The sequence below is a fragment of the Carex rostrata genome, chromosome 5, assembly GCF_964058835.1.
Source record: "Carex rostrata chromosome 5, lpCarRost1.2, whole genome shotgun sequence".
Classification (NCBI taxonomy): Eukaryota; Viridiplantae; Streptophyta; class Magnoliopsida; order Poales; family Cyperaceae; genus Carex; species Carex rostrata.
Genome location: NC_135922.1, coordinates 6,917,052 through 6,934,981, shown reverse-complemented (window position 1 = coordinate 6,934,981; position 17,930 = coordinate 6,917,052). Strand labels below are relative to the sequence as shown.

Here is a 17,930-nt window from a genome sequence, read left to right as displayed (position 1 = left end):
GGACTATATGTAAAAAATAGTAGATCCAATACCGAGGATAAATTTTGGATTTAAAAAGAGCAAGGGTTTAATTTTAGCAAGAGACATCTGAAAACAAATTAATGCTGAAAGTTTGTGAGAGTTATATATATAAAGAAAAACTACAAGTGTTAAATGGATTTAAAATAAAAGGGAAAAGTCTTTCAAGATTATCATAAATAAAAAATGTTAGATTTCAATTTAATTTTCATAAATAATTAATCGTGAAGATTGTTAACTCAACTTTATTTAGGTTTTTGTAAACAGAGAGAGGGAAAGATTGATTATCTCAATTTCATTGAGCTTGATTTCTTACCTTCATACATGTACAATACTTTACTGTACTGATAGATAGAGAAGACAATATAATTGATTGAACTTTTATTTGTACTTCTAACCACGAGTTTGGCTAGTATAATATCAGTGTCACTTCAGCCTATATAACACCAACTCTAAAATCTATCAAATCGATTTCGAATGACTAATCCAAACTGATTTACTTTACGAGTGATGCGTTTACATACAATCTATCAAATCAAGCAGTAAAAATATTGAAAAATCAATGTATTAAAATTAACTTAAAAACTCACACATTTGACCGCTTGACTTGATACTAAATAAATTCAAAAAGTTATAAATTTTGCATGTAAACGCACAACTAATGAAGTAGATGGGTTTGAACGGTTTGAATTCACCGTTTGAAGTTGATTTGATAGGTTTTAAAGTTGGTGTTATATTGATTAAAATGACACTAATGTTATACTAGCTAAACTCTCTAACCACATGTTTTAAACCTCTTATTGGCGAAATGTTGTTATATAACGATTTAGTAAACTATAAATATTTTAAACCACTTTCGCTAAGAATATTTTTTTCATTCAAACTATAAATATTTTAATTCCCATCAAACAACAGACTGAACGGGGCGAAGCAACACGATTCTTTGTCTCTAGTTTTTATTATTATTTTTCCTATTATTATATTATTATTTTTTCTTTATAATTTTTATGGTCAACAATTTTTAATTAGTAGATAATTTAACCCTCGTAATACTTGATCAACAGGACTCACAATATCTCGTCATATCACCAGCAAATATAACTTATATTTTTAATTCTTATATTGGGTGCAACATAGAACAACCAGGATAGAAGATCACACATTAGATGCTTAACTGTTCAAAACATAACATATACTAATTCAAAACATAAAATACATTTTTACTAGTAAATTTAACTTTTATAATACCAGATTAACAAAATTTGATTGATAAAAATAAAAATAAGTTACAATATTAAGAAGTAAATTTTAAAATTTGCAAAACACAGAAAAAAAATCATTTTTTTTACAGACACATCCATTTCACCTCTTCCATTCTACTAAGCTTGTTTTAAAAAATGTTTTCTATTAATTACCCTCCAAAGTAAAATGTTCTCTTCTTATTAATTACCCTCCAAAGTGACATGTTCTATTCTTATATATATAATTATAATATTTTGATTTCTCCAATATCTAATATGTTATTTTTAAGGGAAACAATTTAACTATTTTCTTACAAAATTTAAAAATATATTAGTAGATGGAAAAGCACACAGTCTCTATATGGGAGGTTATGAATTTGAAATCCAAATAGAGAAAAAATCATTTGTTGTAATAAACAAGGGTATTAAATAATTGAGTGACTTAACCTCCAACCTTTACTAAAAAAAATACATTAGTAGATGGAGCAAAATATCTTAAATATTAGTTGTACATGGCATCACAAGTTATGCATTTTGTTCACACCGAAAGAATTCTTGGTATAAACACACTTTATTCTTCAATTAGAGTAAATTAAAATAAAATAAAAGTAAAATAAAACTATTAGATAAGAATTACAGACTATAATTATTGATAAAGAAGGACTACAAATTATTGTAAACTAATTAAGTATCTATGATTATTAAATTGATCTTTTAAAAGAGAGAACAGGTTTTGTTTTTGCAAGAAATATCTTAAATGAAATGGATACGGAAGTTAATTTATGGGAGTTATTAAAAAAATATAAATATTAGTTGGATTTTTTTTAAAACAAAAATTAAAATTCCAATAAGATATCATAAATGAGAAATGTTATGTCGAATATGAAAAATGTTAGAATTCAATTTAATTTTCATATATCATTACCGTCAAGATTGTCAAAGCAACTTCTTTTACCTTTTTTTTTATTTAATAATTAAATTTACATTGTAATATATAACCATAAACCGATAAATTGTACACAATATTGTTACAATCAGTTTATGGTAATATATTAAAATTAAAAAATCGACCGAAGAGAATGTTGTTTCATTTTAAGTTCTTTTAGAAAAGGTTTGGGTGTGGGGTGGGGGGGGGGGGGGGGGGGGGGGGGGGGGGGGGGGGGGGGCATTTGGCTCAACCAAACCAAGGCCCGTGTTTGCATGTGCCTTTTGTTTCTATCAGTTGAATTGGAGGGCTGACGATTCATGGCGCAAGAGCATTGAATACGTCATGTGCGGAGAGATTGTACTCAATTTGTGCTATGAGGAGATATTTGAAGTATCGGAGAAAAAGAATAATAGGAAAAATCCGAAATTTATCTTCAAAGCATGTTCAATTCCATGTTAAGGACTTAATTGTGAAAACAACAAATACGTTTGTATCAAAAAATAAATATGGAGAACAAGATGAACGGTTCATATCGATTTTTTGGATTTTGAAATTTCAAATTTGAACCAGTAGCACTTCGGCCCATATGCTACCGAAAGCATATTAGTCACTCTCTCTCTCTATATATATATGATTAATATGCTTTCGGTAGCGAATCCAAATAATAAGTTGTCTGGAGTCGATGGGTCCAATGACAGTTGAACAATTGGGCGAACAGGTTGTTGTACTTAAAGCATGCATGTTTCACTATGGAAGGTAAGATTGCAATGGTGGTGGATAGGGAATAAAGTGCAGTGAAGACCACTTAGAGTTGTCAACGACAGGGTTGCTTTTTCTTTTTCTTTTTCTTTTGTGGCTTTGCAAGAGATCAATTAGTGCAGTGAAGACCATTTAGTGCTTTTTCCTTTTCGTTAGGGAATAAAGTGCAGTGAAGACTAATTGGTGGTCTTTTGTTGTAAGGGTCTTTTGATAATGGATTTTAAAATAATTAATATTATAGATATACTTTTATAATTTAAATAATTAATGCATAAAAAAATACCAATTAGTCAAACAGCAAGTAAATAATAAAAAGACAAAATTTTCACCCAATAAAACTGTAGCCGATACCATCAGGTACTGAGCGATACATAGTAATAACTGCCCTTAATTGGTATGAGATCAAAATTGTAAGGATTTTACAAAACAAAATTGATATCGTACCAATGAATCAAAAGCTGCATACATACCGATCAATTCCCGCTGGTATCGGTCACTGTTTATGCGATGATCTTTTGCATTCTTGTCACTTGTTTCTAATTAGTAAGAATATATGATTTCAAATTATTTAATAATTGTTACCAGAAGAATAAAAACTAAACACAAAAAATATGAGATAAATAGTATTCTTATATTTAGTGTTTATCTGGCATAATAGGTAGATGGAAAGATGAAGATCGGTACAGAGTTGAGAAATGAAGAGTGGATAGAAAGAGATAATCACATAAAGCCGAGTAGGGGAAAGCTCTAAGAAAGCCTGCATAGTCTGCAAACTCGGCCGAGTCCGATCGGAATCGGACAATACCGATCTAATTTTAGAGCAACTCTCATAGAGAGATGGGGCCACTTGTAACATTTAATGACAAATTTAAAGCAGCCTCCACCTATTTGTTGGCCTATTCAAGACCTACATTATTTTGTTTATTATTTTAGTGGAAGAGAGAGAGAAAAAAAAAACTATTATACAGAAATTTTATTATATTATGTTGAGATACTCTTAGAAATGACATATTTCCTATTTATAGGCCATATAGTGATATTTTACAAACCCAATAACATAAGTATAATTAAACACAACATAAATAGCAAGTGCATGAATTGCACTCCCCAACATGATCCTTGAAAATTTAAACAATTAATCTATCTAGAAATTCCAAATACATTTATCTAACCATTTGACTAATTAAGTCATTTAATTTTTTTTCTTTTTTCCAAAAAACATTAATTTCAACACTATTCCTCTCCTCTCCATTTCAGTGTTCATTGGACCCGTCCATTTCAACAGTTTTTTTCATTTTTGCATTTGCTTTTGAATTAGTTTTTCATGTTTTCTACCTTTTCTTGGTTTCCTTTTCTCCCTCTATTTTGCTTGTATATATTTACTTTATTTTCGAATCAAAAGTATTTTATTTACCTATTTTTACATTTTTTTAGTACAAAACAAGGTTCTACCAAAAAAAATCTGAGTTTATGATCCGATTCAGTTGTTTCCGACCGATACACCCGATTCCAATTTCACGGTCAGGTGATTCTGATTCTGATTTTGCGAACTATGGTTAAAAGAAAAGATTCCCAGTGCAGTGAATCGATTTTATTTTATTTGACAATTTTTCTCCCAAGCCTAAAACATTGTAGGCAGTGACTTTTTATTATCAAAAGGAAAAGCTAATGATATAATTCCAACTTTTGAGAAGTGTGAATATGACAACACCCTCAGGATTAACTGATTAAGCAGTGTCTGCATAATTATCTTCAATGATGGTTCGAACGGCAATTGGAATCCGTACCGAGTGCTGCAAGCTGTCAGACCAAATCAAGCTTCCAAATGTGTAATCTCCTTGCACCTTGCGATTAGCCACAAAAGTCACCTTAAATGTCTCTACTTTCTTACTGCTATCAAAACAAATCAAATTCGGCTCAACAAATACAGTGACTCCAGCTGGAGGCTGTACAAAAGCCTTGTAAGTCGAGTAAGTGGGCCCCACATTGGTAACAGTTCGAAAAACAGAAGTGATATTCTTAAGATCCGGTACAGCAATTGATGGGACATTTAATTGGTACAGTTGACCTACGGATGTGTCACAATTGTCAGATGGGCCAAGAGTGCATTTGAAGAACTTGGTGTAATCTTTTGGGTGTATGTCATAGACTAGACCAGGATCAGCCGCCTTGTTAGGGTCAATGTGACCGCCACCATAGTCAAATGGATCAGCAAGTTTCCTCGGGGTAGCCTCGGCTTCTATTGGTACACCATATGCATCAGCAACGGATGCTGAAAAACACATTAAATACAAGTTAGTTTATACTAATAACAAGTTTGATAAATTGGTGGACTCAAAATTGAAGTCAATACTCAATAGTTGGTCCATTGAATCAAGAAAAGTAATGCAAGTGTTCAAAATTGGTGATATTAATTAATCTATCAGGTTTTTGAACTGTTAGGTTTGCTACAAGTCTCTTTTGTGCAAAACAAGCATAACCCCCAAAGAGGTGTCACTTTTGAACAATGAAAATACAGAGATTTCAAAACTTTTTACTGACCTGTGGTGACAATTGCAGATTTTATAGCAGATGGGGACCAATCAGGATGCACAGATTTGAGAAGTGCAACAATACCACTCACATGTGGACATGCCATGGAGGTACCAGAGTCAAACCCATAACCTTCAGGTACTGCAGCCAGGATGCTCACTCCAGGTGCTGATATATCAGGCTGTTCATCCCGTTAAAAAAATATTTTAATTCAACTCACAAACTCTTTGTGTGTATTTGTGTGGGAGACAACTTCCCACAATTCCTATAGTAATTGAATTCTACATCACATACCTTGAGGATACCGGGAAATGTCGGGTTTGGGCCTCTTGATGAGAATGCTGCAATTTTTGGTGCCAGCACTTGTTCTCCTTGTATACTATATGCAGGAGAGATTTTCACCAGTGGGTTCCTGCTTTCAAATTAAACAATTACACAATTGATTAAACTCAAATTTTTATGCATTATTGGAAAAATTAAAATATATTGAATTCTTGTAGAAGTTTTGTTTTCCTCTTCCACGTTTACCTTGTGGAATCCACATAGGAGACGATTTTCTTTGCAATTTCAAAATCTACTAGAGCGTACGGGAATCCATCCAATGGTTCAAGAATATTTAATGTGTATTGAGGATATATGACACCCCTACCCCCAGCAATACGTACATTTTGCACTGCTATCGCATAGTTTGACTGATGTGAAGTTTGTGCAACTGCAGTTGGATCATAGCACAGCACAATCATACCGGTTACATCTAGCTCCGTTAATGTAGTGTTGTCACAACTGCAAAGAAGAAAGAGAAACTCAATTCTTACTTTGCTTGCCGGAAAAAAAAATTATTACTTTTGACTTGAATATAATTTTGATTATTGTATAATTAAATCCAATTCAAGAATTTTTAATACCTTCCTCCAATAACAAGATTGTTGAAATTGTTATGTTTAGATTTCCCACTTGCATAAAACAGTGACTGACCCTGCAAATGAAAACAATAAATAGATAAATGATCAACATATCTCTAAAAACAACTTTTATGAAATTAATTAAGAAATTATACCACAAATTTCTGCCGATTTCCTAGCGTGATAACCGTTGGGAAAGACCGATCCATTGTGCTAGCAGCCACAGATATCAGCCAAGGAGAATTATTGCTTACACTCCTAGGTGCCGGACCAGAATTTCCAGCTGCGAAAACTACACTAATGCCTTTTGCAACGGCATGCAATGCTCCTGTAAGCTCGTCGGATAAAGCAAGAGACAGAGATAAGACATCGACACCATCATGTACCGCATCATCTACAGCTGCAACAATCCCAGCACTACTACATGAGGGTCTTGCACCCCAGCACACCTTGTAAACGGCTATCCTGGCACGTGGGGCTCCTCCCCTGACAGATCCAGCTGCCAAGCTGTGGAAGCTCACGTTCAATACTACATTACCTGTAACAAGCAATGAACATTGAGCCATCTAATTGAATTTAAAAGTTCTTGTGGCTTATAATAATTTTCTTTTTTTCGATGATATGTTTGCTATATCCTGGTAGGTTTTCTGGATGACTGTATCTTGGTATCTAATTTGCAAATTTCAGTAGGGATGATCAAATAGCTTACAAAGTACTCAATAAAGATGATATATTGTAACATCCCAATATCTGAAAATATGAAAATTTCATTTGACTTGAAATGAAGTGTGTTAAAAAAAATTACCAATATGAATTTTAAAGTACAATTACAAACTTCTGTATTTTGAAAAGTAGAATTAATATGTTTATACATTCATATAAATAATTAAGTAATATTCTATTAATTAAGAAAGTTATTTAATTATAAGATCACACAAGTAATTATACATGTTTTCTTTCCATTTTAGTGTATTTTAAATTTATTAAAAATAATATCTAGATGCCATGTTTTATATCTAAAGTGAAGAAACTTAGTGCAAACTAGTTAATTATTAATTAGGTAAGTAGAAAAATAGGTGACTATCTTTCATCTAAAATAATTTGCATGAAAGGTACACGTGTCTAACCATTTGTCCTCCCACATAACTCCAGTAAATGATACTCATTGGCACTTAATTATTTCTCTAAGATTTAGTTTAAAAAAATAGATTATATTCCTTCCTGTTCGGTGCATTCTTTATTTTTCTCTAAGCTTTGTGTCTCCTCTTGAAAAATAAAGAATGCACCGAACAGGAAGGAATATAATCTATCTTTTAAACTAAAGCTTAGAGAAATAATTAAGTGCCAATGAGTATCATTTAGTGGACTTAGTGGAGTTAGGTGGGAGGACAAATGGTTGGACATGTGTACCTTTCATGAAAATTATTTTATATAAAAGATAGTCACCTATTTTTCTTCTTAACTAATTAATAATTAACTAGTTTGCACTAAGTTTCTTAACTTTAGATATAAAACATGGCATCTAGATATTATTTTTAATAAATTTAAAATACACTAAAATGGAAAGAAAACATGTATAATTACTTGTGTGATCTTATAATCAAATAACTGTCGTAATTAATAGAATATTACTTTATTATTTATATGAATGTATAAATATATTAATTCCACTTTTCGAAATACAGAACCTTGTAATTGTACTTCAAAATTCATATTGGTAATTTTTTTTAACACACTTTATTTCTAGTCAAATGAAAGTTTCCTATTTTCAGAAATTGGGATGTTACACATATCAAATTAATTTAATTTAGATGAAATACCATAATTGACATGGAATCTTATTTAGTATGCATCCAAATGTTAGGAAACCCTTGCCTGCAGCTGTCGAGGCACAGTGGGTCCCGTGACCGTTGTAGTCTCTAGGTGACAAGTAATCCCCTTTGAGTTGACTGGAAGTCAGGTCTTTGGCGTACCAACGTGCACCGATGATTTTATTGCTGCAGTTCATGGCACCAAATGAGGTACCAGTTTGACATATGCCTCTCCACCGTTTTGGTGCGGTTCCAAACCCAGTAGCATCAAAGCTTTTTGATTCGGGCGATATGCCTGTTGAAATTTGAGAGGCACCCTTATTAAATAGTCTAATAATGAATTCCATTCCATTTCCACAGTACTTCTCTGAGGAAGCTTCTTAATTTGGACATAGTTTCTGGAGAACAGAACAGCAGCTACCTATGTGGTAAGATAATCAAGTTTGTAGCTTTGAACACAGAATCACATGAGGAAGAAAACATTTTTCAGGTAAAATTCTCAAATACTTCTGAACTGAACAATTTATATTGTAAGGCGTATTTCTTTTTATGAGCATCCATGTAATAAGGGTTGTACATACAAGCATTTCAAGGATTGCAACTGCTTAAAATGTAACCTGTGTCTATTACTCCAATTATTATATCTTCTCCATAGTTGGCCTTCTGAAGTAGAGTATTGTCTTTGGAGTTATAATTGAGCCCAAGAAAGTCCCAGCTGTGTGTTGTGTGTACTGTAAACATGCGATTGGGTGTCACGCTAGTCACATCTGGCATTTCTGTTAAGAGTGATAGAAAATATTTTAAAGCAGAAAAAGTGATCATGGCAAATAATTTGTATTCTCTGATTTTGCCAATAAGCTGGATTAATTACTAACTGTAACTATGCACACTGTGCACATCAATTAACCTGTTGGAAACGGAAAGCTTGCAACAAAATTTATTAGTAGATTATTACCTGAAAGAATTTGTGCTTGAGACTCATTTAGCAATGCAGCAAAACCTGAGAATGCATGCTTATAACTGTATATAATTGAATTCACTGCTTCCACCTTGCTGTTTCACATATTTGAGCTATTAATGCATTATATAGTAAACCATATATGTAGCTGTAAATTGGAATTTAAATGAAGATCGAAGCTTTTGCAGAAGAGAAGGGGAAATAATCTGGACACAGACCTCAGCCAGTGGGTTCAGATAAATGTGCAATTTGATACAAATACTTTTATATCGGATGAAAATGCTTAATGAAATTAGTTAGGTCTGCATCAAGTTATTTTAATTTTTTATGTACCATGGATTTTGTTTAGGATAGATTTAATTGCTTGAGCTATTGTAATGTGAACATTCTTATTTAATAGATGCCCAATGGCTTTTCATAAGAAAGAAAGTAAACTTCTCTTATTTGTGTAATTGTAATTTTTGTAAAACATGAATGTTGTTGTGAAACTTTTAATTTTGCAATGTATGATTGTTCAATCCTTTTTAGTGATGTTTTGTCAAAAAAGTAAACTAAAACCTTTCAAAAAGAGGAGTTAGCATTTCATGGTGCGAGGCTGTTACGAGCTTCGGATCATTGTGCCTTATTTCTCCCAGGTACACAATATAGAGCTGAAATTAACAGGAAGGTTTAGTAGAAAATATGATATAAATGATTGTATCATTGATTGACATGCTACTTACTTTGTTTGATGCATCAGATCCATATACTGTTAATTGGAAAAATTGAATGCAGAGAATTGCTGCCAGTATAATAGAAGAGAAAGGCGTTGAGTTCATTTTTGTTAATTTATGCAGAGATGTATTGGTATCTGTTCTCTATATATAACAATTCAATACTTGGAGAACTGATAAGCATAGAACGAAATATCGGTATCAGGATCGGGATCGGTCCCGGCCGATACGGATCCGGGATTGGTGTATCGGTCAGGATCGGAAAATCGAACCTTTTTGGTCAGAATCTTGTTTTACACTAAAAAAATAGGAAAGAATTGATAAAAAAATAATTTGTCAATAATTTATGTTTAGATAAATGATTACAATCAAATAATTCACTAATACAATATAATACAAGGATTAACACTATAAACACACTCTTTCACTACATAAACTATGTCGTGCTAACTGAATCACTTCATCGTCGTCTCTATTATTATAATAAAAATGGGGATATTGTTGTCCGAAACCAAAAAAAGAAGACATTGTAGACTCAAATGAAGGATTGTTAACATCTTCATATTCATATGGATATATAGTTGATACACTATTTAACCAATTACGGGTTCATAGTTGATACTCTATCTAATCAATGAATGTGACGAGTTTTCAGCATGTGCATAGTTTATACTCTACTTAATCAATCACGGGTTCAAGTTTTCAGATGAATAATGACCAGAATCGGACCAGAATGACAGAAATTGGGCGAAAAACACAAAATCTGCGAGTATCGAATCGGTCCCAACCGATACCGATACGTATTGGCCGATATTTCTTTCTATGCATATAACTATTATTTTCTAAATATTTAAATCTGAATTTAATTTTAACTAATAAAAAAAGTTTAATATAAGTAATAGAATTAGTATATTGTAAAATTGCAAATCATTGTAAAAGTCATGGGGAAGGAAAATGTCCTGTGGGGCGCAAAAGAAATTTCTTACCCTCATAAAGTGTGTGGGCCAAATTAGATTGATCCTTCAACAGTGTGAGATGCCCAGGAAATTTCCTATTCTCATATTGTGGACTGGGGAGTGGGTAGGATGTAACAGTCGGATACGGATCGGATAGTGGTCTTACCGTATCTGTATCCATTAATATTTTTCGGACACGGATACGAATATGAATAGTCTCGGATATGAATACAGATCAGATATTAAATGTTACGGATATGGATCGGATATCGGACGGATACAGAACATCTATTATATTATTAAAATATTAGTCACTAATTATGTCGTAGTGTTATATTATTTATCAAAATATATATCTAATTAGTCACTAATTAAGAACATATAGCACATTTGTTGTGGTTTAAAAGTGTAAACGGTCGGATACGGATAGTTAAAAATCTTACTGTATCCTTATCCGTTATAATTTTTCGGATACGGATATAGATATATACGAATTTTTTCGGTTACGGATACAAATCAGATAATTTAGGTACTTTTTTGGATTCGAATCCGGATAAAATCGGATAATATCTGATCCGTTTACATCCCTAGGAGTTGGTTGAAAATAAATATCCAGCGCTAGTTAGCTCCATTTTGGAAGTTTTCTTTGAATTTTTCAACGAAAATATCTTGTAACCCTCATAAAGTGTGAGAGCCAAAGATTGATACTGGTATAGCGTGTCGGCCCAGCAAAAATATATGATAGTGAAATGATGTGACGACAAGATATATAATTCTTGCACCTTGTTTTAACGATTTAAACAATATGAAAAAGTAAAAATTTTGTCTTGGATGAAAATAAATTTTTCTTCCAGATGCTGGGGCTCTTCAAATAATTATATTTATTTGATAAAAAAAAAAAGAATTTCCTTGTCGTCAAAGATTGACCAACAATTTCCCTTTTAATTTAGGGGCAATTTCCCTTTTAATCCCTCAAAAACTTTAAAATTACGTATTCCCCCCTCTAAACTTTGAAATTACGTATTATCCCTCATAATTATCAAAAACTCACATATTTATCCATTTTATTGTCTTTTATATGAAAACTCATTTCAAATTTATAAAATACAAATTTTACCCTTATTAGAAACATAAAAAATATGTAACATATTTAACAAAAATGTTTGTCGAATAACTGGTCAGTTTTTGACAGCAGATGAGTCAAAATTATACTTCTATTGCATACAAAAGGGTATACCTAGATGTCATCGTGTACACGTTAGAAGAAGAGATATGACCCATTTGCCCTTGAAAACCGATCAAATATAGGAACAACATTTTTCTTAGACAAGATACAATTTTGTATGCTTTTAATGAAGTATAAAATGGGTAATTTACAAATTTAAAATGAGTTTTAATATAAAAAAAATGGGTAAATTTGTGTGTTTCTTAATTTTTGAGGGGGAAATACGTAATTTCAAAGTTTAGAGGGGGGAATACGTAATTTTGAAGTTTTTGAGGGGTATCGTGATATTCCCCTTTAATTAAATATATATTTTTAATTTTAATATAATTATTTGTAAATTTAATTTTACAGTAAAGAAAAGGGTCGCAATTTATGTGTGAAAATTTTCACTTTTTAAGATTAACAATTTGATTTTCTCATAGTAATGTGCTTTCTTTGGGCTTTTGAGATACCACCTTAAATCCTCATTTTTGCATTATTGATGTTACAAAATAGAATAGTAATGGACTCATGGGACGATGGCAACAATTGTGTTTAGTGAAGATGTTATTTTTAGAGATGCAAAGCTAAGGAGACAGAAATAATTTTGTAATTTGAACAAGTTGTATATTTTTTGTTACACAGTGCCTATATATATGTTACAGGGTCAATATGACCTTTGGAGGCTATATCTATTTGCGCTACAGTAACTGTCTAACCTATTCTATACATTTTACATATAAGCCCTTGTCTTATAATAAATTATTTCTAAGATCTTTTATTCAACATCCCCCCTCAAGCTAGGATTGTAAATATCAAATAATCCTAGCTTGTTTGTGATTTCTTCAAACTGCTTTGGATCCAATCCTTTTGTGAACACATCCGCTAGTTGATCTTTACTTCGAACAAACGGTGTTTCTATTTCCTTGGCTTGGACCTTCTCTCTAATAAAATGGCAATCAACTTCTATGTGTTTGGTCCGTTCGTGAAATACGGGATTTTGAGCGATGTGACGTGCGGAGTTGTTGTCACAATACATTTTCATGGGTTGATCATCATTGATTCCCATGTCTTTGAGCAATTGCTTGAGCCATATCAATTCGCTTGCGGTTGATGTCATGGCTCGATACTCCGCTTCCGCGCTTGACCGTGCCACGACATTTTGCTTCTTGCTTTTTCATGTGACTAAATTTCCGCCAACAAATGTGCAAAAACCGGTGGTGGATTTTCTATCAAAGCTACCGGCCCAATCTGCATCGGAATAGCCACATATTGCATTAGAATTATTATTTTTCATCTATATGCCCTTTCCGGGATTTCCTTTTAAATATCTCAAAATTTTATTTGTGACCTCTAAATGTGGTGTTCTTGGTGAATGCATGAATTTACTAATTTGACTTACCGAAAAAAAAATGTCCGGTCGGGTTACTGTAAGATAAATTAATTTTCCTACAAGTCTTTGAAATTGGTTTACATTTTCTAAGGGTTCACCATCCTCGGTATTTAATTTGTATTTATTATCTATTGGTATAGAGGCCGGTTTACAACCTAATTTACCGGTTTCTTTGAGTAAATCCAAGGTATATTTCCTTTGTGAAATTAATGGACCTTTGTTTGAGAATGTTATTTCTATTCCTAAAAAATATTTTAAATATCCTAAATCTTTAATATCAAAATTTTTTTTTAATTGGAGTTTGATTTTTTTTAATTGCTTCTAAATTATTTCCGGTAATTATTAAATCATCTACGTATACTAATACAAGGGTTATATTTTTTCCTTCACTTTTGGTAAACAATGAGTGATCGGCATTGCTAACTTTAAAATTGCAAGAAATTAAATATTGAGATAGTTTGCCATACCATGCCCTTGGAGATTGATTGAGTCCATAAATTGATTTTTTTAATCTACAAACGAGGTTAGTATTCTTTTCTTTTACATGACCCGGTGGAAGGGTCATATAAACTTCTTCCTCAAGTGTTCCTTGAAGAAACGCATTTTTAACATCCATTTGGTATAAATTCCAACCATTGTTTATGGCAATGGAGAATAACACTCTAACGGTATTCATTTTTGCAACCGGTGCAAAGGTTTCATTATAGTCTATGCCATAAGTTTGTGTAAATCCATTGGCTACTAACCTTGCCTTATACCGTTCTATGGTACCATTGCAATTATATTTAATTTTGTAAACCCATTTGCATCCAACGGGTTTTTTATTTTTTGGTAATGGAACAATTATCCATGTTTCATTTTTTTCTAGAGCTTTTAGCTCTTCTTTCATTGCACGTGTATATATCAATAAATACTGATTTCAGGTACAAATCAATCACTCTCTCAATTATATAATTGCGCGAGTGATTGATTTGTACGTACCTGAAATTAGTATTTATAGATTTACATGTGCTAATTAAAGCACGTGTATACTGATTTTAGAGATACCGTCGGTATACCCTCGTGGATACTCCCGTCACTACAAGAAGAAAAACATTTTTTTATCGGTATACCTTCGCAAAAAGTTATTATTTACCCTCGGAAATACAATCCCATTCTTGTAAAAAGTCATATTTTTTTTCCTCGCGAATACCCTCGCAGAAAGTCATATTTTTTACTATTAAAGCAAATAATACAGTTATTCAATCAATTCTAAAATTATAATAACGTTCATTAAATTAATGAAATCTACAGATCACAGCGACACTGATGTTAATTCTACCGATTGTCCTAAGAACCTATTGAGCTCAGATCCAATGAAGTAACTCAAAGATTGAGTTTTAAATCGGGACCATCCAATTAAAATAAAAGATAATCTATCCGAAGTGAAGCGCACATATTCTGAGAGATGAATTCGAATCGCGAAATAATCTCGAACGACATATTCAAATTGAACAGTCCCGATCCAAAACCCAAAGATTGAGTTACTTTAGGGGATCTGGACCTGAACCTATTCCCCATGTTTTGCATCATTAAATTTATCTTAATTTATAGACTTCTGAACAGGATAAGCTACAAAATTCATAGCTCGTGGCTCGTTCGATATCAGTTTGGAAAAAAAATTGTAATTAGCTCAGTCCATTCTAGTTCGTTCTAGCTTTAGCGAGTTCAAGTGTGTCTCAGTTCAGCTTGTGCTGGCTCTCTTCTCGTTCCTCAGCTCGTTGTAAGGAAAAGACGAAAAAAGAAATCAACTATTTCACTACTACTCTTCGTGCCTCATCATGATAGGATGAAAGTTGTTGCAAGAAGAAGATAAAATATTTTTTTGGTTTGTAATCCATAGGAGGCTAACAAAAAAAAATTAATCTATATACAACTCACTGTACGAGCGAGCTAACGAACATTGTTCGTAATTGGCTTATCTAAGGTCAAACTTAACTCGACTAAATTCGATTTTATTATTCTTGAACATGTAACTGAAACAGATTAGTGTGGTCAGGATCGATCTCGATCCCCTCCACTCTCTTTCTTTACCCTCGTGTAACTTCTTCTAAAACACAGTCTAAGTATCCGAAAGTTTTTTAATTTCATCCTTTTAAAAAAAAATGCCCCTTATTTAATCAAAATTATATCTAAGTTTGCTATTCTTAGTTAAAATTTTAGCTTTTCTCATTTATAATATTAATCAAGTTGTAGTGGAGTGTTTTGATGAGGACTTAAAAGTGACATTTTTTTGGCATCTCCTTTTGAGGATTATCTTAACTTTGTGATTCCTCACGATTTGTTCTTTTATGATTACGATATTGAAAGAGATATTAATTAGCCTTGTTGGATGTTAACTTGTGGATTTTTCTTTTTCATTTTTATTTGACTGCCGAACTTAAATTATAATAATATTGAGACTTATAGTGATATGCGTGTTACAAAGCAATTTGTGCTATACATTCATCTGAAAATGTATTTCAAGATCAAAATTTTTATTTTTTACAATTATTTTACTATTATTGAGATAAAGAGAAAATTATTGATCTAAAGATTCTGCACCATCTAAAAAAACGACTTTTCTTAAACAAAAGAAAAATAATAAGGAAGAAAGGAAGGAGAACAGAGATAATAATAATAATAATAATAATAATAATAATAATAATAATAAAAGAGAGGAAGGAGAGTACAGAGATCAGGATCTGAATTTTGCTTCTTTATTATTCAAGCTATCTTTAACCATTACACAAGAACACCTTCTCTAGCACTTTTCAATAATAAATCAACTATAGTTATGCGGCATGATCTTGCTCCTATTCATGTCCTTTAATCAATGTAGCATGTGCGGAGAGAGTGCCATACCAATATTTCGCCTATTATTGGGCTCGCTCTTGGGCCCATAATGAAAATCAAATATTGGGCCCATTTTAATCATCTTTTGAGATATAAACGAACATTGGACATTTTATAATCATATTTTGGGATATAAGAAAATATTTCAGATGACAGGGAAAAAATGATGAAGTTTGTTTCAGAACAATATACTAAATTTATCATCATTATTAAGCAAGTTAAATTAGGGTTTTATTGTTAAAACAACAAATATGCTTGTACCAAATAATAATATCAAACTCCTAATTAATTATTTGCAATGCTACTAAATATTATTCTTGTTCACATTATTGTTCCGTTAATTTTATCTATTTTAATATTATTCTTGTTCACATTATTTTTACCTCTTTTAAATTTCAGTTGCTCTTGGAATGACTATGTAACCATTAACTCAGGTGATCAAAAATGAGTTATGTGTGACATTACTTTTATTTAGATTCAAGATACTCATTTTTTAAACACTTTTAATATTAATTTTCTACTACCAATTATATTTTAATTGAGATGGTTAATATAATTTATTAAATTTTTTATTTTAGAAATTAGGGAAAATCAAAATGTAGATATATATTACTTTTGTACCACTTTTAGCAAGTTCAATTCAATATAAAAGAATTTTTCATGAAAATAATAAATTATATGATAATATAGTAAATTTATGGTTTTTTACAACATCTTAGTTATACGTTAAGAAGCAATTTAATGAATAAATTGACAATATGGATTTTTAATTCTTTTGTAAATGTTGTAACCTTAATTAAAAAGATTTCGCTCAATATCTCAAATATAATATATTTCCTTTCAAAATATTGTGGTTAATCGCTGAGACCAATAGTGGAAGTAAGGGCTAAAAAAAGGTTAAAATGGTTGATTTTAGTACATTAGCACTTAATTATTTCCTTGATATCGTTCTTCATTTGGTTGTGCTTAACATGTGTGAATATGGATGTGTGAATATGGTTGGTTATGTGAGTTGATAAGCTGTTTTGTATTTCATTTTTCAATTTTGAAAAAGGGTTCCTTCAATTCAACTTGTAACATTTGGATATCCTTACAAGTATTTAATAAAAAAGTTTGTTTCTAAATTACATTTGAAATTACAACTTGTTAAAAATCGGGAGAAATATTTTGATATTATTATCGTCACTCAATTAATAGATTTTTCTTTTTCTTTATATCCACACGTTTTCTTAATTTATTATCGTCACGTAATCTGATTCCTGATTTGTTCTTTTATGGTTACGATATTGAAAGAGATGTTAATTAGCCTTGTTGGATGTTAACTTGTAGATTTTTTTTTCAATTTTTTTTACTGCTGAACGTATAAATATCTCATAATAATACTAAGACTATAGTGATATGTATATGCGTTGTACAAATTAACATTTCAGTTTGCAAAAAGAAATCGAACAAATACCATAAATTCAATCTGAACTAATTTGTTCATGTCCTTCATGATAGCACCTAATTAATTAATTCTTCGTATCTTAACAGCCATATCCAGGTATCCTATTTTTACTTTCCATATTACTGTCTTTTTTGTATGACTCTATACTTCTAATTTTGGTATCCATTCTGAGTACCATGTTAAGAAGTATTTTT

At 31.5% G+C, this 17,930-nt stretch overlaps 1 protein-coding gene across 1 annotated transcript; it reads right to left on the bottom strand.

Annotated features, from left to right (window-relative positions):
* Positions 1-4,521: 4,521 nt before the first annotated feature.
* On the bottom strand, positions 4,522-9,991 carry LOC144554773 (subtilisin-like protease SBT3.10). The gene is made up of 11 exons (XM_078303119.1): positions 9,872-9,991; positions 9,708-9,799; positions 9,147-9,244; positions 8,809-8,967; positions 8,256-8,486; positions 6,536-6,918; positions 6,384-6,454; positions 6,007-6,261; positions 5,773-5,890; positions 5,488-5,659; positions 4,522-5,218 (listed from the first exon to the last, which is right to left on the bottom strand). Exons 1-11 carry the CDS (start codon positions 9,965-9,967, stop codon positions 4,674-4,676), a joined length of 2,220 nt encoding a protein of 739 aa, XP_078159245.1. The 5' UTR covers positions 9,968-9,991; the 3' UTR covers positions 4,522-4,673.
* Between the last annotated feature and the right edge of the window lie 7,939 nt (positions 9,992-17,930).

Coding starts and splice junctions, on each gene's coding strand:
- LOC144554773 (XM_078303119.1), bottom strand. CDS start 9,967: ATGAACTCAACGCCTTTCTCTTCTATTATACTGGCAGCAATTCTCTGC. Junction 6,455..6,535: donor GAAATCGGCAGAAATTTGTG/GTATAATTTCTT, acceptor TTTCATTTGCAG/GGTCAGTCACTGTTTTATGC. Junction 5,660..5,772: donor CATTTCCCGGTATCCTCAAG/GTATGTGATGTA, acceptor CGGGATGAACAG/CCTGATATATCAGCACCTGG.